General features: G+C 47.8%; 2 protein-coding genes and 1 long non-coding RNA gene across 3 annotated transcripts; 1 reads left to right on the plus strand and 2 right to left on the minus strand.

Moving 5' to 3' along the window:
• Window positions 1-237: 237 nt before the first annotated feature.
• On the minus strand, window positions 238-5,969 carry LOC120639613 (magnesium-chelatase subunit ChlH, chloroplastic). Its single transcript, XM_039915480.1, has 4 exons — window positions 4,188-5,969; window positions 3,946-4,028; window positions 1,517-3,319; window positions 238-1,409 (listed from the first exon to the last, which is right to left on the minus strand). Exons 1-4 carry the CDS (start codon window positions 5,626-5,628, stop codon window positions 555-557), a joined length of 4,182 nt encoding a protein of 1,393 aa, XP_039771414.1. The 5' UTR covers window positions 5,629-5,969; the 3' UTR covers window positions 238-554.
• A 2,184-nt stretch (window positions 5,970-8,153) lies between these two features.
• Window positions 8,154-11,779, minus strand: LOC120639615. Its single transcript, XR_005661518.1, has 2 exons — window positions 10,242-11,779; window positions 8,154-8,449 (listed from the first exon to the last, which is right to left on the minus strand). It is a non-coding gene; the product is annotated as an uncharacterized LOC120639615 (long non-coding RNA).
• Window positions 11,780-13,229: 1,450 nt separating this feature from the next.
• LOC120639616 lies at window positions 13,230-19,442 on the plus strand. The gene is made up of 2 exons (XM_039915481.1): window positions 13,230-13,310; window positions 16,971-19,442. Exons 1-2 carry the CDS (start codon window positions 13,249-13,251, stop codon window positions 18,070-18,072), a joined length of 1,164 nt encoding a protein of 387 aa, XP_039771415.1. The 5' UTR covers window positions 13,230-13,248; the 3' UTR covers window positions 18,073-19,442.
• The last annotated feature ends 1,839 nt before the right edge of the window (window positions 19,443-21,281 follow it).

Below are 21,281 nucleotides of genomic sequence, written 5' to 3' on the forward strand. Positions count from 1 at the left end.
CTTTTATTTTAATTTCTTCACTTCTTTTCATCGCTCACCTTTATCTTCTGTTTTTTCTCCTTTGCACTATCTGCCCGTTCATATGCACATTGTACAGCATTTTTCATGATCAATAAAACTTAGGTAGCGACCTCATCAACAAAATTCTCCGGACTTCCTCAAGGAAAGAAAATAATAAAAAGGACAAGCTGCATCACAACTGATGATGAAGTATGTGAACTGGAAGAACAGGGGACATTTCAAAGCCAAGTGAAGTTGAGGCTAAAATATGCTCCATGCCTCCATCTTTGTTACTCGTTCTCCATAACAAAATTGAGAAAAGCGAGAATTAAGAAAAAAAGAACTCTCTACACAAAACAACTTCATTTCTTCAACTCATGCTTCTTCTTTTTTTCCCAATCACGGCCACCCTCTTTGTTAGACATTGTATATCGATCCTCCTGTATTATTACATGTTACAACTTTATATAAATCACACAGTGTACAAGTGTCTCAACTCAGTGAGACAGAAGAGAGCTCCGACGAGCTTGGAATGCTGGAGCCGATGAATCAATTTACCGGTCAATTCCCTCGATCTTGTCCTCAACCTCCGAGTAGAGCTCCCGGAGCCTCTCCAAGTTCTCCTCCGATGTCTCCCAGTAGCCTCTGCCGCTGGCTTCTAGGAAGGTCTGGACCAGCTTCCTGAACGAGTTGGGGTTGGTGTCCATGAGCCTCTTCCTCATCGCCTCATCTTCGATGAACGTGGAATTGGCCTCCTCGTAAACCCAGTTGTCCACCTGTCCGGATGTTGCGCTCCACCCGACAGTGTTTGTGAGCCGCTTCTCGATCTCCCTGACTCCCTCGTACCCACTCTTCATCATCCCCTCGTACCACTTGGGGTTGAGCAGCTTCGTCCTCGCATCGAGCCGCACCGTCTCCGACAGCGTTCTCACCTGCGCATTCGCCGTGGTGGTGTCCGCGATGTACGAGGAAGGCGCCCGGCCATCCTTGCGCAGGCCTTGCACGAGCTTGGTTGGGTCGGAGTCGAAGTAGTGGCTCACGTCCGTGAGTGAGATCTCCGACGAGTCGAGGTTCTGGAACGTGGCGTCGGCGGTGGCCAGGGCAAGCTCGAACGCCTTGCGCTTCTCCTTCATGCCTGCCCCCGGAGCGTCGCTGTCGAAGGCGAAGGACTTGCGGCTCAGGTACATGTCCTGGAGCTGCTTCTCGTCGGTCCACGATGCGTTCTCCACTGCCAGGTTCACATTGGATGAGTAGGAGCCGGATGCGTTGGAGAACACCCTTGTTGCTGCCTCTCTCAGCGAGACGCCCAGCTCCTCTGCCTGCTCCTGGGCATGCTTGCGCACGTAGTTCATCTCCACTGGCTCATCCAGTTCGGCGACCATCTTCACTGCACGGTCCAACAGGTTCATCTGCACGCCACGCATCAAATAAAAAACATTGTTAGTTAATTAGTTGTTCTGTTCCATAACTAAGTGAATCATTCAGTTGTTCAGTGCAGCAATGCATCAATTCGTACCTGGTTGATGAAAAGATCCCTGAAGACACCCGAGCAGTTGACGACGACATCAATCCTGGGGCGTCCAAGCTCCTCAAGGCTGACAGGCTCCACACGGTTGACACGGCCAAAGGTGTCAGCCACAGGCCGGACACCGATCATCCACAGCACCTGGGCCAACGACTCACCGTAGGTCTTGATGTTGTCAGTGCCCCACAAGACAAGTGCAACCGTCTCAGGATACTTGCCACCATTGTCAACCTTCTGCCTCTCCAGCAGGCGGTCAACAACAATCTTGGCACTCTTCAGGGCAGCTGCAGTTGGGATCGCCTGCGGGTCAAGAGCATGGATGTTCTTCCCAGTTGGGAGAACCTTCGGGTTACGGATCGGATCGCCACCAGGGCCAGGCTCAACATAGCTTCCCTCGAGGGCAAGCTTCAGGCTGCCAAGCTCATTGTCCTGCACAACGAGTTTCAAGCACTCCCCCAAGAATCCAAACAGGACCCTCAGCTTCTCTCTGTCTGCTCTGATGAACTTGGTCGTGGACAGGTACTGCACCCACGGTTCTGAGAGACCAAACCCAAGAATGGTGCTGAGATTGTTAGCCACATTGACGACTTGCCCTTTGCTGTTTGTGGTCTTCTCAACAAAGGCAGTGATGGCACCACGTGAGGCTTCAGTTATCTGCCTCAGAAGCTCAACATCAGCCAGTATGCCCTTGTCACTTCCCCTGTACACATCTTCAATGCCCCGGCCCACTGTTGCAGCAAGGATGCCGGGCAGTGAGCTTATGCCATCCTCCGGGCGGTCAAGGGCGGCAATGTTCACCAGTGTGGCCACAGCCTCGATGGCGCTCGGCGGCTCACCGATGACGTGCAGACCGCAGGGCAGGAGCCTTGATTCAATCTCCATGATCTTGGCGTACACCTTGCCAACAATGAGGTCACGCTCCTTTGCTGGGAGCTCCTCGCCTTCCTCAGGCAACGGGACATCCTTGTCAAGGTTACACTGCTTTGCAGTGCTGATGATTGAGCTCACAATCTGCGCACCACGGCCGGTGTCCTTGAGAGACTGGTAAGAGGAGATGAGCTCTGACAGCTGCTTGAGCCCCTTGTAGAGACCGGCATTCTCGGCCGGTGGTGTCAGGTAGCTGATGGTGTTTGCGTAGCTCCGGCGCTTGGCGACGGTGGCCTCTGAAGGGTTGTTTGCGGCGTAGTAGTAGATGTTGGGGATGTTGCCAATGAGACTGTCAGGGTAGCAGGTGTCACTCATCCCAACCTGTTTGCCCGGCATGAACTCAAGGGATCCGTGTGTGCCGAAGTGCAGAACAGCATCTGCCTGGAAGATCTTCTCAACGAAGGTGTAGTATGCCGCGAAGCCATGGTGAGGGCTGGCAGACTTGGAGAACAGGAGCCGCATCGGGTCACCTTCATACCCAAAAGTGGGCTGCACGCCAATGAAGACATTGCCATACTGCTTCCCATAGACAAGGAGGTTTTCACCATCAGAGTTGAGGTGACCCGGTGGCTTGCCCCAGTTCTCCTCCAGCAAGGAGGCGTAGGGAGTGAGAGACTGGTACTCCCGCACATTCATGCGGTAAGCGACATTGAGGTTGGGGCTGTTGAACTGGGCCTCCTTGTCATGGATCACCTCCTCGATGAGGGCTTCAGGTGTATCCGGAAGACCCTCAACGTTGTACCCATCCTTCTTGAGGTCTGAGAGGACAGAGTAGATGGAGTTGAACACATTCAGATAGGCTGCAGTCCCAACGTTGCCCTTGTCTGGTGGGAAGCTGAAAACAGTGATTGCAAGTTTCTTCTTCTCCTGCAACGAACAGACAAAAAAATCCGAGTTAATTTCAGATATGCATTTTTCATTCTCACTCATAAAAATGCAAAGCTTACGCTGAGAAAAGAAAATAGCACAAAACAGGCCACTATGCAACCAAAGTATTAATCTTTTCCGTATGTACACAATCCATTGATGCTCTTGAGTTACCAGTTGGCAGCTAACGGTTGTCATTACAAGTTACCTGTTTTAAATAACATGCTCTTTTGTCACGAGATGCGATGCGTTGCAGAGTCTATATCAGGGGTTTTGTCAGTTGTTTAAGAAATTCTTCAGTTTTCAGCTCCGCTGCTTCAGTGTCAATCTGAAAACCTATCATAGCATACTACTTGTGGCATACCCATTATCGCTACTAGTTAATTAACATGTATCCTAGAATGTCATTGGCATGTACTACTAGGAATTCTTCAGTTCTGATTCAGCATGACAGTGAAGCAGCTGCGGAGTGCGGAGCTAGTTAAATGTTAGCTACGATAAAGCTAATTACTCAAATTTTTGTGGAAGAAGAGAAGAACAGCAGAATTGCCTACAGTACTCAATACTAGAATTTGCAATTCGTGTAGTACTAATGCACAGTAACTTTGAGGAAATGACAGCCGTACCTTAGTTTTCCTCTTGAGTTGAGCCCATCTGATTGCTCTGGTGCAGAGCTGCTCGACCCTCTTGTGCAGTGCATGTGATTTCCCTGCATGCAGCACAAGTAGAAACATTTAAAACTCTGCCTGCTTCGACGAGTACAAACGAATAAGACCAACCAAGAGAATCTCTCTCTTTATATATGCAGAGTTGCAGACATTCAGAATCAATCAGGTAATATATGTAGCAAGGAAGAATAGCGGCTTGCCTGTCCTTGGGTCCCTGCCGGCGAAGACGATGGGCTCCATCCCTCCGTCGAGCTCCGGCAGTGCGACCTGCAGCGCAACCTGGATGGGGTGCAGCCCCAGCGTGCTGTTGAGCCACTCCTCCGTGGTCTGGAACACGAGCGGCAGCGCGACAATGTAAGGCACGTCGAGCTTCTGCAGCGCGGCGATGGCCTTGGGGTGGTCCTGCCTGGCCGGCCCGCCGACGAGCGCGAACCCGGTGAGCGAGACGACGGCGTTGACGAACGGCTTGCCGGTGACCAGGTCGACGAGGAAGCGCTGCGTGGGCCCGGAGAAGTCGAGGCCGCCGGCGAATATGGGTATGACCCTGGCGCCCCTGGCCTCGAGCTCCATGATGACGGCCACGTAGTGGGCGTCGTCGCCGGTGACGATGTGGCTCCGCTGGAGGACGAGGCCGATGACGGGCGCGTCGGGGTCCCGGAGCCCGTCGCCGGCGTCGCGGCGCGTGCCGTACCAGTTGAGGTACTCCTTGACGTCCTCGTACATTTGGGGCGCGAGCGGGTGCCAGATGCCGGCGTCGAGGTACAGCACGGGGTCGTCGTAGGCGATGCCGCCGGCGGCGCGGAGCGCGGGCACGTAGCTGCCGGCGACCATCTTGAAGAGGTTCTGGAGGTTGTCCGGCGAGCCGCCGAGCCAGAACTGGAGGCTGAGGATGTAGAGCCGCGCGTCCTGCGCCTTGTCGGAGGGCAGGTACTTGAGCACCTTGGGCAGCGTGCGCACGAGCTTGAGCATGCTGTCGGCGAAGTTGCCGGCGTTGGCCTTGTTGCGCTTGAAGAGCTGGAAGAATGGGCTCTTGGACTGGCCCAGCTGCGACATGCTGAAGGAGCCGAGCTTGTTGAGGCGCATGACCTCGGGCATGGAGGGGAAGACGAGGACGGCGTCCAGGCGGTCGCGGGCCTCCTGGACGGCGTCGCGGACCCTGAGCGCGAGCTCCTCGACGAAGATGAGCGAGCCGATGAAGACGTTGGCGTCGGCGAGGTCGGCGCGGAAGGTGCGGTAGGTGTCCTCGTCGCGGAGCTCCTCGACGAGGTAGCCGACGACCTCGAAGGCGGCGGCGCGGCGCGGGTCGGCGTTGAGCTGCTGCACGGCGGCGGTGACCGACGACTGGTACTGCGCCTCGAGGACCACGTAGACGACCTTGACGCGCGGCAGCCGCGGGTCCGGGCCCGGGACCACGCGCCGCACCTCGGGCTTGGTCTGCGTGAAGAGGCCGTTGCCGGCGCCGGCGACGGCGCAGCGGATGGTGGAGGTGGCGGCGCCGCCGCGGCGGGCGCCGGAGGGGGTGTGGCGGCGCGCGCTGCTGAGCAGGAAGGAGTGCGGCGCCGGCGCGGGCGCCGGGAGCAGCCTCTTCTGCGCCGCCGCCGCCCCGGCGAAGGGGGTGGACACTAGAGACGACGACGCCATGGGCGGGCGACTGATTAATTTAATTTACAGGGACGGATCGATGGAGCCGAGTCAGTCAGTAAGATAATCTACAATCTGCAAACAAAACTGGTAGGGGATGGCTGGCTTGTTCTTGGCGGGTTGGGTTCTTGGCTCTTCCCTCCCTCCCTCTCTCAAGAAGAAAACAGGGGAAGGAAAGGAAGCGAGCGAGCAGGGGAGCGCGGGCGGCGCCAAGATGTATAGGTTGCCTGCCACTGCCAGTGAATGTCCTCCCGCGCAGCTCAGGGCAGGAGAGGGGGGGCTCTTGCTGGTGGCGGGAGCCGGGACACGTCGGCGGTGACGGGGAGGTGGATGTGGAGGCGAAGGTGTTGGGGGTGGGGCTGCCCGGCTGGAAAAGGGGGTGGGGGATCGCGATCGGCGCGGCGCGCGCTGTGATTGGGCGCGGGGGATTGCGGAGGCGATGAGGCCGCGGATAAGTTGCGGTCGCTGTTGGTGCCCTGCGCGTGGCGCCGGCCGCAGCCGCAAGCACAGACCCCCCATGATATTTGTTGCTTTTTCCCGTGCCCTTTGCCCTGCTAATTTGCTGGGCTCGGCGGCAGCAGATGGCATCATGCGTGCGTGAGGCGCCCGTGAGCGCGTACGCGGACAAACTCTCATCAGCGGCCTGCCCTGCTCTGATTTCTCTTCGATTTTGGCCGCTTGCCTCCGTTCATCGTGGGGGATGAATCTTTTTTGGTCGACGTAGCCTGAAACAGGAGTGGCGGACGTGGCCTTCTTTCTTCCCGTACGCGTACAACATGTTGTATGACTGACTTTGTGTCAGCGCATAAGGACATCCACAAACCAATGTAGGACTATTGTGTGACTGCATTTTATTATTAAACTAATTCTAAGCACAGAGTAGGACTGCATGCGGCAATCTCTGGACTTGACAAACATTATAACAGATCCAGACCTCCGAATTCTTTCATCAACGTTGTCTTTCAAGGCACAGAGAGAACATACCCCACCTTTGTCATCCGCAGGCAACCAATGATCCTAATCACGTCAAGTAAAATGGAAAAGAACCTATGGAAATATTCTTCCAGGCAACAAAAAATTATCAGAATTACAGGTACGGAGTGGAATGATGAGCTGAGCCAAGCTTACCAACAGTGGGACCATATGAGTGATGACTGGAGATTTGCATTTTGGAATTGTGCTACCCATATTGCTTAGACCAGCTCCCTACTACACGAGGTGAAATTTAAATAATGAAACAACATACTACGGAATTACAGATTTGGGCTGCTAACAAAAGGATCAAGGAATTTTGTTTTCTTCCACACCGCAAGGTTCAAGAATGAAGACGAATAGTGAGGCACTCGGATTGAAGTTGCATTGCTTGCTATTTATGGCTAGTGAATGTGAATCAATTTCATCTTGCAGCATACCCGATAAGAACATCAACAAACTTTAGACATCTAAGGTTCAACCAACTTATGACAGTGTGTATGCAGCATTCCTACACTGATAAACACGACAAAGTAAGGGAGGCTAACTTTTTATATATGAAATATGTGCAATGTTAATTATGCGTACCATCAAGATAACATATACACGTCGTATCCCCGTAAAGGGCTTGAGGTAGCAATACCTATCTGAAAACAGGGGATTACATCTGAATGGAGCTGCTGTGTGCAAAGGGGATCTAGTGTTTGCTTTGTTTCCCTTTCGGCCACATCATCCTTAATAACAACCAGAAAAAAACCCCAAAGACAACAAATTAGAGAACTATATACAGCAGAGCTTCATATAGTGATGGCATTTGGAAAATTAAAGAGATCCTATTGCACAAACTTAATTGTACGTGAGTCCACATTGCTAAATGCAACCCAATCATTACTTCCCTGGGTGCATAATATGCAAATAGAAAAAAAGTCAGGTGACTGGGTGACCATTGTTTGTGTGAGAGCACTAATCAGGAATACAGAGTATAGGTAGTTCCCTGACATTGATCACAGACAGAACATTACCAATTTCGACATTTCGTACTGTTGATTGCACTTGCACCAAATGTGATTCCTTATCAACTGAATTTGGATGCAATTCGTATTCCCGATCAAACACTCGAGTCAGAGGAGCCCAAACAAACTCACTAGAGTCATCACGCTGGACTACCTCTTGCGCTGACGCGTTCACAGTCTCCTATCCTTACGAGCCAGAGCCACCACACCACTCCTGGTGGCTATTGTTGGGGACATCACCTTCATGCCTTCGGCAGTTCGCCAAAGGTCAGTGATCCGGTGACATGCAACAATGAATGCAAGACTTTGGACTCTTCGGCAGTTCATTGAAGATCCTCAGGACCGAAGGCCATGCGAAGACATGAACGCGTCCTGACGAGCTTCGACAGAATGCGTCTTCGGTGGAGGACGAAGAGTCGAGAGAGGGTAGCTCTGTAAAGTTGAGCTGAGTTGTAAAGTCGGGGTCTCGATGTGAAATTATTGGATGTCCCTAGAATATTCGAGGAATATAGTTGATGAGGGTTATAAAGGTATAAATGATAGATAGGGTAGTAAACAGTCACCTATAAATACCCGTATAACAGTCCATTGGTGGGATATTGAATACAAAATTAATACATTTTCGGACACTTGTTCGAAGGCGACCATTAACTACCGTGTTTGTCACTGTGCTTTCTGAAGCTATTGTAGTGTCCGGCCGTCCCGAAGGCACTATCTACCAACGGTTTTTAGCGCCCATTGGCAGGATGAATCATTCTTGGTCAACGTCACCTGAAACAGGAACGGCAGACATGGCGCTCCTTTCTCCCCTATGCAAAAGCACGACCGTGCGGTACCTGTTGTGTGAGTGTCAGGACATAAGGACATCCACAAACCAATGCAATGTACTGTACTGTGCGACTACATCATGCATGCTTGGTTTAGGGCTGCTGTAGGGCTGCATTTTATTAAGCTACTACTAAGCTCAGAGTAAAAGAGTGCATGCAGGAGGAGAGCCAGTGTTTTAGACTAGTGAGCAACAGTACTGCCTTTCATCCGTGCTACCCTCCGAGTCCCCTCCTAATAAACGTACTAAACACTAAGGCCTAGTTCGTTTTGGCCTGGAATGGCCTGGAACGCGGTCTGTTCCACCTGGAATAATTCGGCCTGGTTTGAAATCAGGTCCGACTTGGAACCTTAGTTCGTTTAGGCCCGATCCGGAATGAAAACAGGTCATTCCAGGCCTTTCCACCCCATCCTCAGCCCAGAACCGATTCAGACCTCGAGGCTCCAGGAATCGATCCAGACCTCACGGAGCCACGGAGGGACTAGCGAGTCCTGCGAGTTCAGGCGGAGGCGGCCCAGCGCCACAAGTCCGGTGGAGGCGGAGGCGGAGGCGGACTGGCGGATTTGAGTCCAAGGCGGCGGCTGTCCACTCCGGCAGCTCCCTTCTCACTGGTAAGTTTCCCGTCGCTCCTCTCCTCTCTCATGTCCTAGGTTTCTTGTTGCCATCCCTCTGTCAATGCAAAGCCCCTAGATCCCGTCGTACTCATTCCCCTCCTCTGGATCGATGAGCGAGAGCGCATGCAGGTCTAGTCTAGACAGAAACTTGCAAGGCTTTTCGTTTTTGCAGTGCAGTAGTCTGCACGGGATGCATGCATCAGGATCAGGTTCTTGCTTGCATGCTTTGCATTCAGTGCAAATTTAGCAAACAAATCACAGATTAGATAATTGCAGATTAAGTAAATAATGAAAATCTGTGTTGGTTAGCATCAGGAACTTGTTGCGGTCTTAAAGAACAGTATCTTTCTCTTGGTTCAGATAAATTTATATGACTGTTCTTGGTGTTCCTTTCATTCAATTCATAAGTAACCAAGTTGGAGTACATTCCTTTCAGATCAGTTTTCTTGAATCGACGTTTCTGCTTATAGACTGTGAAACTTCATGGCATAAACATTGTAACTAGTTGTTTTTTTGTATTTTTCCTCATAGCTGCACACTGTTAATGGTGTCACATGGTCACATGTTAGCCTGACAACCTGCATGTTTTCATTAATCTTGCACCAAAGATGCTTAGTTTTAACACCATGTTAAAGATCTTGGGTTTCTTATCATTTCACATTATATAAGTGCATCAAAAAAGAATATCCTTGGTATGCACATCTTGGTGTCAGGGCAAAGGAGGGATGGGCTGCCCATTTGGGTTCTTTTCTAATCTGCCATGACTTTCAGTTTGAGCCATGAGCTTCCCTGGTAATAAATCTCGCACCAGGTATAGTGCGATATCGATGCTGTTGCTTGTTAAATATTTCCCTGGTAATAAATCTCGCACCAAAGGTATACCTGGCGCGAGATTTCACAACAGCTTAGAGACCACTTGAAGTTTGCATGCGTGAGTAGAGGAAAAGATTCCTCAATTTGCATGTTGCTAATGCAATTCCAATATTGTGTAGACATATCGGTTTCTTTTTTTTGAGCTCGCTGTAATTGCTTTCCAAAATAATGCCTAATACAGAGTGAACTGAATTTTCTTTACTGCAATTTTGCTATGGCATCACCAGTATCTTCAAGTTCAGCAATTTTCTTATCACAAGCACAAACTCGAGACACAAGATGCAACATGTGATTGATGAGTTTGTCTTTGCTCACCTTGTCAAGCTCGGGTAAGGGATCGACGATCGAAAGCCCATCCTTCAATTTGAGCTCCACTTGATCCATCACATCAAGATCACTCACAACTTTATTTGGACAAGGAGCATCATCATCATCATTGTCGGAGTCACAAATGATGTCGTCGAGGGAGGTAGCGTAGGCACGCTCCTTAACCTTGGCAAGCTTACGGTGCTTTTGTCTCATTACCGCTCGATCAATCCTCTTGTTCCTCCACTGGCGGTCATTTCCGGTTGCAATCACATTTTCATCAAAATCTGTGAAAAAAGACACACAAATAGAGGAACTTGGTGCCATTGCTGAAAGCACCGATTAGTGTTAGTGAAAGCGAGCTCAAATCGTGAAAATTAAATCCGCAAGCAAAAGCATCTTCCCGTTGTCGCCCTGTGGATCACAGAGACCGGTTAGGGCAAGGAGTGATCCCAACCGACTTTGATACCAATTGAAGGACCAGATAAGCGATCAGAGGGGGAGGGGGGGGGGGGTGAATGGGAGCCTTTAAAAATTCTCCAAGAAAACAAGGCCTATATCCCGAATTCAACCCGACGCACCTCTCTTTTAATCGCCAAGGTGACACAAGCCAACTTGTGACGAGCTCACCCTAGGAATGGTTAGAAAAATCTCGACGCAAAGCGGAAGCACGTGAAAAGCTATTTACTCGAGCAAGGCACAATAGAAAGCGGAAGCGACGATAAATCAAAGCGCCGAAAAAGCTTTTCAAACTAGACTCGTAAAAAGCTTACTTCAATGAGCATATAATGATTTCATAAATATTAGCAAAGCTCAAAGTAAGCAAAAGCAAAGCTCATCCAAAAAGCTAATAATGAGTCTCACCAAAAAAAGGACTTGCACTAATCAACCTCTTGCACTAATCTACCTCGATCAATAAAGCATGCAAAGACTAAAAGATATAGCTAACTAGCACAAGGCACTAAAGAGCAAAATTACCATGAGCACAAATTCCAGCTAAATAAAAGGCTAGTAAGCTAACGGATAATTAACCATCTGAGCAGCCATTGCTTGAATAAACAAAGAAGGAATTTACCTTGCTGCCGATTCCTACACTGAGAAGAACTAACAACTTGCTGACGAGATGCTTCTTGCTTGGTGCCGTCGCTGCTCACCTAGTGCGTCAGGCATGCACCCTGAGCTGCTATCGTTGCTGTCGCCTGGGATCAGTGGAACCTGCACACAATCAAGAGCAGAACATACACAAACACAAGTATCATGAAGTTACAGAAGTAAATTGCTTGTCCTAGGAGCCGGCCAAGAAATAATTCAGTAAAACACGTGCACAAGCTCCGGTGATTAATGACCTGCAAAATCAAATCATAAACAAAAGCAAGACACAAGCTGCTAGTCTGATTCGCCCTCCTGTTTGCTGCTGCCGAGAGCACCCCCTGCAAAAAAGCTGCTGCTGGCCGCCGGCCGCCGGCACTGGCCGCCACCCCTTGCTGTGAACACCGGAGCTGCTGGCGCAAGCTGCTGGTGACCGCCGTGCTGATCTGCACTAGTGCTTCGGGCTCCCAGCTGCTGGTCACACACGCACCCGGCACCTTGGTCACACAGCTTCGGGCGCCAGGAGGGGATAAGGCCGTGGCAAGCTAAGGAGAGGGAAGGAGAGTAAGCACGCGAGGGAGGGGAAGGAGCAGCGCAGGGACTCGGCCCCTGCCTTGTCCGTGCGGCAGGGGCGGGGAGCAGCGCGTCATGGTGTGGGACGTGTGTAGCGCGCAGCGCGTGCGGGCGGCGTCGGGGCCAATTTGGCCATGGTGACACGCACAGGGAGGGGAGTGGAGGAGCCTGTGCATGGCGGTTGGGGAGGACAGAACCGGGAGGAGTGGGCATACCGGGGAGGGGGGGGGGGGGGGGGTAGGCTGAGGCGGAGTGCAAGGGCGAGCGGGAGCGCCGGGGAGGACACAGCAGCGGTGAGGCAGCGGCATACGCAGGTGGCAGCATTGGTGGCAGGTGATGGCTGTGGGGCCGGCAGCTAGCTGGCCGCCGTGCCCGTCGCTGTGCCTTGGCCATGGCATGGAGAAGAGAGGAGAGGTAGATGGCCCACCTGTCTTTGAGAGAAAGAGAGAGGAGAGGTGCCACGTTGGACGGTGATGTGGACCAAATCTGGGTGGTGTAGACCAAAACCGAGTGACGTGAACCAAAACCGGGTGGTTTCAGTTCGGGGGGGGGGGGGGGGGGGGTAATCTGCACGGTATTGAAGAGTTGAGGGTGCAGGATGTCCGGTTTTGTAGTTCTGGGTTGAAAATCGGACGATCGTGATAGTTCAGGGTTGAAAAATAGATTTTCCCCTTATTTTTATGTCATCAATCTTTATGATTTTTTTGTTATTTATAGTCAAAATTGAAAATGTTTTACTCAGCATAAACCTAAAGCTAGCTATATTAGAGGATGGAGGGTGTTCGTAATTAACAAAAACAACCGGTGATGAGAGGATGAAGTGATGGACCAGTATTTTTATGTCAATATTATTCTCCATCATGCATGCATGCTCATTATATTTTCACCAAATGCAATAGTTACACTTGTTGTATTATAAATAATTGTATATTTGTTGACAGGATTGTACTCGATCGAGATCATTTTTTCTTGGCTATTCATATTATAAAGATGGACCATTCAGCTGCATAGAATCTAGTATTGTTTGATGAATGATCTTATCCTACACGATGAATTATCTTATCCTACATGTAGCAGTATTCTTATTTTACTTTGTAATTTGATTTGATTTATCATATATATAATTCTCATGCATGCAGCATTTATGCTTACTTATATGAAAGTTGTTTTCTGTCAAAGAAAGCATCTTACTTGCTTATAGACATATATGATCGCTGGCACTCTTCGAATGAAGCATATCCCATTGTCACTTAAAGTACAAACTTGACATTCAATTCATCACTACAAGTATATTTAAATAGAAGTGCGGCAAAGCAACACCATCCATGTGTTCTGCTTGCGTATCCCCATTGAAATGAGGCCACTAAAAATGAATCGAGAGGAAGTTAGCAGGGGCGATCCGATGGGGAAAAACAGGTAAGACAAGATGCAACTTCTTGCTTTTATTAGTTAATCTATGTAAATACTCTATAGCACACTCTGAGTCAATATATTAAGGTCACTTCACATTTAGTGTATATATTAGTTCATTGCAATTTTAAAAATTACATGTCCCAATCTTTATTAATATATATAAGGCCATTCTCAGTGCAAGGTTTCATCGTGCGGTTACCAAGAGTGTAATGTCATCTAAGGATATTTGAAAATGATGAATGAAACAACATCTCTCAATACAAAGTTTCAATTCATGGTTTCATATGTTAGCATATCACTTAAATGCTGCATCTAATTAACAAACAAGAGGTCATTAAATTTGTGGACATCAAACAAATTGTTCATTCCAGTTTCATAGTTTAGGTAACTGTGTATACAGAGTTTCATGATTCATCCCATGAAATCCAACTTCTCTTTCTCATCATAAATTCTATGTCACGTTATCATTTTTACCTATGTGATGTCACTTAATGAGATTGAAACTCATATAAGGTCATTCCCAGTGAGAGTTTCATGAAGGTTTCATGCACATTAAATAGGGTGACACATCAGCATACTTGATGACATGGCAAGCTAATTATGAAGAGAGAGATGGAAGGAGTTTCATCAGCATGAAACTATGTCTACACTGTTTAATTTCCAAGACTATGAAACCCTTTGAAACTACCATCGGGGGTTTGAGAGTTTCATTTCATTCATTTGTGTCCAATCATGTGCATCGTAATTCAATGGTATTCTAGCATATGAATCTACAACATGAAACTTTTCATTAGGAGACCATGTTTCATCCATCATTTCAATTCTAATTAGATGATGTGGCACTTTTGGAAACGGTGAAACAAAACACCCCATTGGGAATGACCTAAAACTTGCAACGAGAATGGCTTAATGCCTCTAATTATCAAAAAAAAAAAGAACGGCTTAATGCCTCTAAATATATGACATCAGGACAATGTGACACCCACCACCTGTCATCATTTATTCACGATGAGTCAAACCTGCGACTTGCATGAAGCCTCCTTGTCATGCATGCGGGCTTAACACTAATTGCTGATAGTGACGCAATATAATAGTTTTTTTATTTCTTTGTTAGTTAAAACTATATTAAATTATTTGGTCATCTAAATAAGTTGAAATAGTAGAATTTTTCGATGAAAACTACAATATTTATATAACACATGCATGTCTCCTTCCCGAGTGAAAAAGTTATTTGGGCCACAGAACGGATACCTCATTGTGTATCCATGTCAGCACACTTTTTAGGGAATAAATATAGGTGTCACTGTGAGAAGTTTTGTAATTATAGTTCAAAATATGTCAATATTTTTGTTCATGCACAAACACAACACACATAATAGTAAATAACTGAGGGATCTTCTTAGCTAAATGATCGACCTCTATATTTTTGTTCATGTGCAAGTTAATTATCCCTGGTAAAAGAATCATTAACATTGTCTTGTCCATCTTTCCAAGTTTTCAATCTTCAGTTAGAGATGCTTACTCTTCGCCCTGTGCCTCTGGCGCTGCTGTCTGTGACTTCATTGAGTGACTTGAGGATAATGAAACCACTATCTGTACACATATGATTCCCTCTGCATAAGATTTTCTTATTAGTACTTGAAGCTTAGTAATGGCATTGGTATTTATTAGCATTTAGCAGTATAGTTCTGGTACCACAGGTTTCTAAATAGGAGCTAGGTAGGCAATAGGCACTGTAATATTTGATTCAGCCAACTTTAATTTCAAAAAAAAAATTTGATTCAGCCCCCTTTATCATTGTGCAAGTAGTCCATGGAGAAGAAATAGCAAAAGCTACCCATAGAACGGGCGGGCCAAAAGACAATAAAATAGTATAGTAGCACTAATGCACCATAGAAGGATGGATGAGCGATGGTCTGGGATGATTTCTTTCACCTTTGGTGGGAACTAATTTATTTGCAACCATATAGTGCACTTTTCCATAACCAAAGACTCCCAACCGATGACCCCCACTACTGTAGACCAGTTTGCCGGATACATTTTGGTCACCCAGGCATGGCCCGGGTTGTGTGATTTGAACGACCAATTAATGGGTACACAAGACCTAGGTCCACTATAAAAATGAATTTGTTATTCATAGGTGCAATACTGGTGTACCCACATGGCTTATTAGGCCAAGTTGTTGGTTTCATACACTACTGTTTCTAAAACTGGCTTTAGTCCCGGGTGGAAACTGACTTTAGTCATGGTTTCCTACCAGGGACTACTTATCCGGGACTAAAGCCTTTTAACCATTTATCCTGGCAGCTATACAACCACGACTAATATATTTTTTTCCAAAATAAAAAAAACAAATCAATCTCCCATCAGCTTCTTTCCTCATGCCGCTCGCCCACACCCCTTACTAGACTCGCCCTGCTCACTAGGCCCACATTGTTTGCTGGCCCTGAGTCGGCCGAGCCACTCACCCATGTCGGTCACCCACACCGACACCACTCCCACGCGGGGTGGCTCTCTGGCTGCTTGCCTGCCCGCATCGAGCTGCGCGTGGGGGTCACCGGCCGGCTGCCCACCCACACGGGCAGTGTGTGGGGTACTGGGGTTTAATTTGACGGCAGGTCACGTGTGCGGGGCCTCGCCAAATGCCCGCCCACCAGCAATGGTCTCTCCCGCTTTGCCCGCAGGGGCGCACGGCGGGGTTGATGGTGGAGGGAGGAGCTGAGGGATGGGAGGAGGCTGGGTGAGAGGGAGATAAAGGATAGAGAGAGAGGGAGGAGGCCAGGCGAAGGGGACGGAGATAAGGGAGAGAGAGAGAGAGTCGAAGAGACAAGGGTGAGAGAGAATGAAATGAAGAGAGAGCCGAGCCAAAATCATTTAGTCCTGGTTCCCATACCAAGATATGTACTGGCCAAAACTAATGGTAGCCACCATTATTAGTCTTGATTGGAGCTGCCAACCGAGACTAATTAAAGAGCCCACTGTGCCCCTAGGCGTTGGACCTAGGGCTAATACCATATTTGCCCTGCACCCTAACCCGGCCGAGACATAATGTGTGCTTGATGGATGTGTCTTTGTGTAGTACTGATATGACGGATTGTGGCATTGTTCAATCTAACTTCTTGAAGTTCGCTCATGATAAAAAATAGTATGGTAATGAAACATAGGAGTTATATATAAAGATTAAGAATAAAGATCATGAACTAATTAATGTAAATTTGTCAAGAATGCTCACTAAAATCTTGGTACAAGAAAAATAATGTGTGAATAGAAACATTACGTAGTGTGACATATATAACAATATTGTATTAGACTGACATAGATAATAGATAAAATGTGTTTTTGTGCCTTTAATAACCTTTTTGTTTTATCTTTTTTATATTGCCACATTGCTACACATATACTAAGTACTCGTATGACTTCTGAAGCACAGGGAGACCATTGCCGCCCTAGCTCACGTTGTCTGCCATTGGGTTTAACATACAGATGTGTCATATGTGTAGTAGGCCATTGGCCATTAAAAAAAAACTAGGAAAATCTTGTAGGGGGTAGGAGAAAACATATGTAGGATGTACGATGATTTGTATGGTTTCATATACATGTTTTGTCAGTTTGTCTCGATAGATGTTCTTTGACTTACCATCTTCTTGTTGAACTTCTCATCAGCTTGGTCCCTGCTGTGCAAGAGCTCTGGAACGCTTGGGAGATCCACTTTCTGATCCTCCTAAGTCTTTCCCTGCAAGTCTTCCTCTTCCTGTTTGCAGGCATGCGGAGGCGCAGTTCATCACGCGTCCTAAGCATAGTCCTATGGCTGGCCTACCTATCAGCGGACTCTGTTGCAATCTTTGTGCTCGGTCACCTCGCGGTTCGCGCGGGCGAGCCGGGGCACCAGCTCATGTCCTTCTGGGCGCCCTTCGTGCTCATCCACCTGGGCGGGCAGGACACCATCACCGCCTTCTCTCGGCAGGACAATGAGCTGTGGCTGCGCCACCTGCTGAACCTGGTCACCCAGGTAGTAGTCGCTGGCTACGTCGTGGCCAAGGCGTCTTGGCCGGACAGCCGGCTCAGGGTTGCCATGGTGCTCATGTTCCTCTCCGGGTGCTTCAAGTACGCGGAGCGTACGCTGTGCCTTTACTCCGCAAGCCCAGCGAGGCTCAGGTCACACAATATTGGTATAATGTCACGGAAGCTACAGGCATTTCAGTGGTTTCTTAAGAAGGATAACGACTCTAGAGTTGTGGCTGATAACGACCTGACCCCAAGACATATTTTTGATTATATGATGAAAGAAGCAACGAGTGAATCAAGCAGCAGTACTGACATCATGTCAGTGGATGCCCCCATCAATGAGACAGAGATCATTATTAAATATTTGGACAAACTACCAGACACTCACAAGGAGTTTCTGTCTAATCCAGATCGCTACGACCCCTATAAGTTTGTGGGAGCATGTCTGCTAGATTGGTACGAAGGCCTCTACACCAAAAACCCATTTCGTCAATCCTTTTTTGAAATCTATCAGGAATGCCTTTATCCATTCTTCCGTGAATGCTTCCGTGATTGTCTCTATGGATGTCTCCGTAGTTGTCTTGGTGAAATCCGTGATTTCCTCCGTGATATCTTCCGTGACTGTGGACTTCCAAGCTGCAGTGTTGAGTTGTTGACACTTTTAAGAGTTGTCTTCGAATCATCTTCTTGTCTTGTCTTTTTATCGTCCTCCTACCCCTGTTGCTACTATACCCTTTGTTCCAATATGTCTCAGCCCTAATAGCCCTTGTGCTCTTCATGGCATCTGAAAAGGGGGGCCATCTCCATACTAGCCAAACTGACATCACCGTGTCCTACATATTGCTTGTAGGAGCAATATTCCTACTTCCTAGATGTGTCCTCTGTTATCATCTCCATCTTTTCCTTCATGGTCTCCAATCTTCGGGACAGCGGCGGCATGATCAAAAGTGCAATCTTTCGTGTAGCCAACTACATTCAGCAAGCTTGGAGTAGAAAACAGTGGTCCGAAGAGCTAGCACAATACAACATGATCAAGAGGCATGCCACCCAAGATACTTCAGGCATGGCATTCATCTGGCAATGGATCGGTAAGCTCTTGGGTTCCTGTGGCCTCGAGTTGTTTGATGTAACACACACACCCATGACCAAAGATAATAATGCACCCATGAAGGAGTTCGTCCTTGCCAATCTGTTATACTCAGGAACAAAAAAAGAATGGAACATTGGTAGTTCCCGCGGCCATCTAGCAGTCCAGAAGTGGATGGTGAAAAACCATCATGATCCAAATTCTGCAGCGACAGGAAAAGTACTAGAGAAGATAATCACAAGTGGTCTTGATTTTCCAACAAGCGTGCTCACCTGGCACATTGCAACAGACATTTGCTACTTCTGGGAAGGAGCCAGCACCTGCAGTTCTGGTGTTGAACTGAAGAAGCACAAGGAGATGAGCAGAGAACTGTCAAATTATTTAATGTACCTTGTCTTCAAGTGTGGTGTGATGCTTAGTAGCAACTCACAGATTGTGCATGATAAGGCACATGAGGAAATTTTGACAACTTTGTTTGAACATCAACAGAGTCAACAGGTTACTCTAGATGAGAAAACAACAGTCACGAAGATTTTTGAAGCTTTGAAGAAAAAATCGCTGGTTGGTACACAGAAGAAACATGAAGAACCATCCGAGATAAAAGATAATGCTGCAGATAGTCATCTGCAGAAACTCTTGCAGAGCGCTCAAGCTACTACTTCTCCGGTGTTGCCCCATGCAGGCGAGGTGGCTCAGGCGCTCATTGACATCCAAGACGAAGCTAACCGTTGGGAGCTGATCGCCTCGGTATGGTCGGAGATGCTTTTCTACACTGCGCCTCGTTGCGGTTGTGCTTTCCACTACGAGCATCTAAGCACCGGTGGGGAATTCATCACCCATGTTCTCCTTCTCATGAAATTTCTAGGACCTTTTCTACCACCCCCTGGTGCTTGAGCTTCACAAGCTGTGGCATTCTAGTCTTTACACGACAAAGCCATTCTTGGCTCCTTCCTACATATGATTTGTATATATCTTGTATAAGTGCCAGTAACTCGTACTGGCTTTTTAAGTGTAGTCACCAAATGTAATAAGTTCCGAAATTCCATCTACTGTGTGCTAGGATGGAATAGAGACATGGACGGAACAATATAATTGTGCCTGTATTGTAAATTGAAGTTGCGTGCCATTTAAGATACTGTTACGTCTGTACTGTGATTTCATTCTTTATGAAGAGAACTGTTTGGATTAAAATATTATGACCATCTCGGTACCTATTGTAACACCTCTGGTGTTAATCACCTACAATTGTGGCTAATCACAGCCATTAGTTTATACCTACACGACAAACCACTAGGTAAACTTTGCTATCAATTTTTGTCAGTTTGGGCCGGACCGGTCCGACCGGTGTTGGATACCGGTCAGACCGGTTGATCCGGGTGACCCACCCTCATTAAAACAGGTGGTCTCTCTCATTCTCTTCCTCACCTGTGCACTCTCCCTCTCTCTCAAGTTCACTCTCTCTTTCACTCTCGTACTCACCGCGCCCTCCCTCTCCCTAAAGCCCTAAACCTCAAATCCAACTCCCAACTTGATCTCAAGTCCTAGGGAGCTTCAAATCGGTGTGGGGAACCTTCTTCTCCACGTGCTCCTCCCAGGGGTGGCTTTGGTTTCAAGTTTTTGGTGCAAGATAAGTTTGCTCAAGGTACTCAAATTTGTTCAAGGTCCAATCTATCTATTTAGGATGTTTTAAGTGATTTCTCTTGGTCAATCATCTCTATGTGTATCCCTTAACTAGGATCCAAAAGGGTTTTTGTAATTGGTGGGCTAGTCTTGGCACAACAAGGATTTTTGTTCTTGGTAGTATTAGGGCCGGGTAGGACCGGTCTAACTGGTTTGGTGCACCAATCTGACCGGTAGGGTTTTTGTTTTGGCAGAAAATGTACTTGCCGGAACTTCCAACGCTTTTATTTGGGTTAGCCGAGCACCCTTGCCGGGAACTTCTGGAACTTCCGATCAACCATTCCAGTGTCATGGTCACCACCGATTTGACCGGTTTTGAAAACTGGTCTGACCGGTAGCGGTATCGCAGGTGGGGCTAGTAGTAGTAAGTTGGTGGAAATTGTTAGCCTTTGGTTTCGGTTATTGGTCACTTTGTAATTGTAAAATCTTATTGCATTCACGCATATCATATGCATATGTGTAGAAACCGCAATTGAGGAGATTGTGTACGAGGTGGTCGCACAGCCACAGGAGCAGCCGGCGCAAACTCAGGAGGAGATCCCCAAGAACTTGGCCCAAGGCCCAATTGACCCTAGCACTGAGCAGCAGCCAAAAGGCAAGCCCAGTGCATAACCTACTAATTTAAATTATGAATCATTATATATTTATTACTTGTGCATTGCATTTTTAAAAGTTGTTTGGAATCTTAGTTGCATGATCTCTAGGTTTCCTTGAGTCTTATACTAGTATGTGTAGGTCGATAGCACTGTCATGCTAAATAGGACTCAGTAGAAGTCGAGTGATTTCCTATCACTCGCGAGTTATAGGATTCAATCATGTAACTTCCAGTTACTCATGAGATATAGGGTGTAGTTATATGTCAGCATATGAGTTATTAAATTCAAGATGGAAGAAAATGGAAATTGAGACCGGACGGGGATGATGAGGTGTAGGTATGGCAACAGGACATGGTTGCTGGTGTCTAGCCCCGTCTGTGTCGGTTAAGGCCCATTCGTTGTCTGGCCCTGCTGATCGAGTTTGAATTGTACTAACCGCATGCCGGGAGTAGGAGGTAGTCGAAACTGGTAAGCCTAGTACTGCTTTGCTTCGAAAGTACAGGAACCCACACCTAACTCCTAGAGTAGTCGAGTGGCCGCAGAGAAAAGGGTTGCATGTATTACTTTTGGTGGTCTCTCATAAGGCTTGGCTGACTATATGTTGTT

Source organism: Panicum virgatum, chromosome 7K (assembly GCF_016808335.1).
Source record: "Panicum virgatum strain AP13 chromosome 7K, P.virgatum_v5, whole genome shotgun sequence".
NCBI classification, from domain to species: Eukaryota; Viridiplantae; Streptophyta; class Magnoliopsida; order Poales; family Poaceae; genus Panicum; species Panicum virgatum.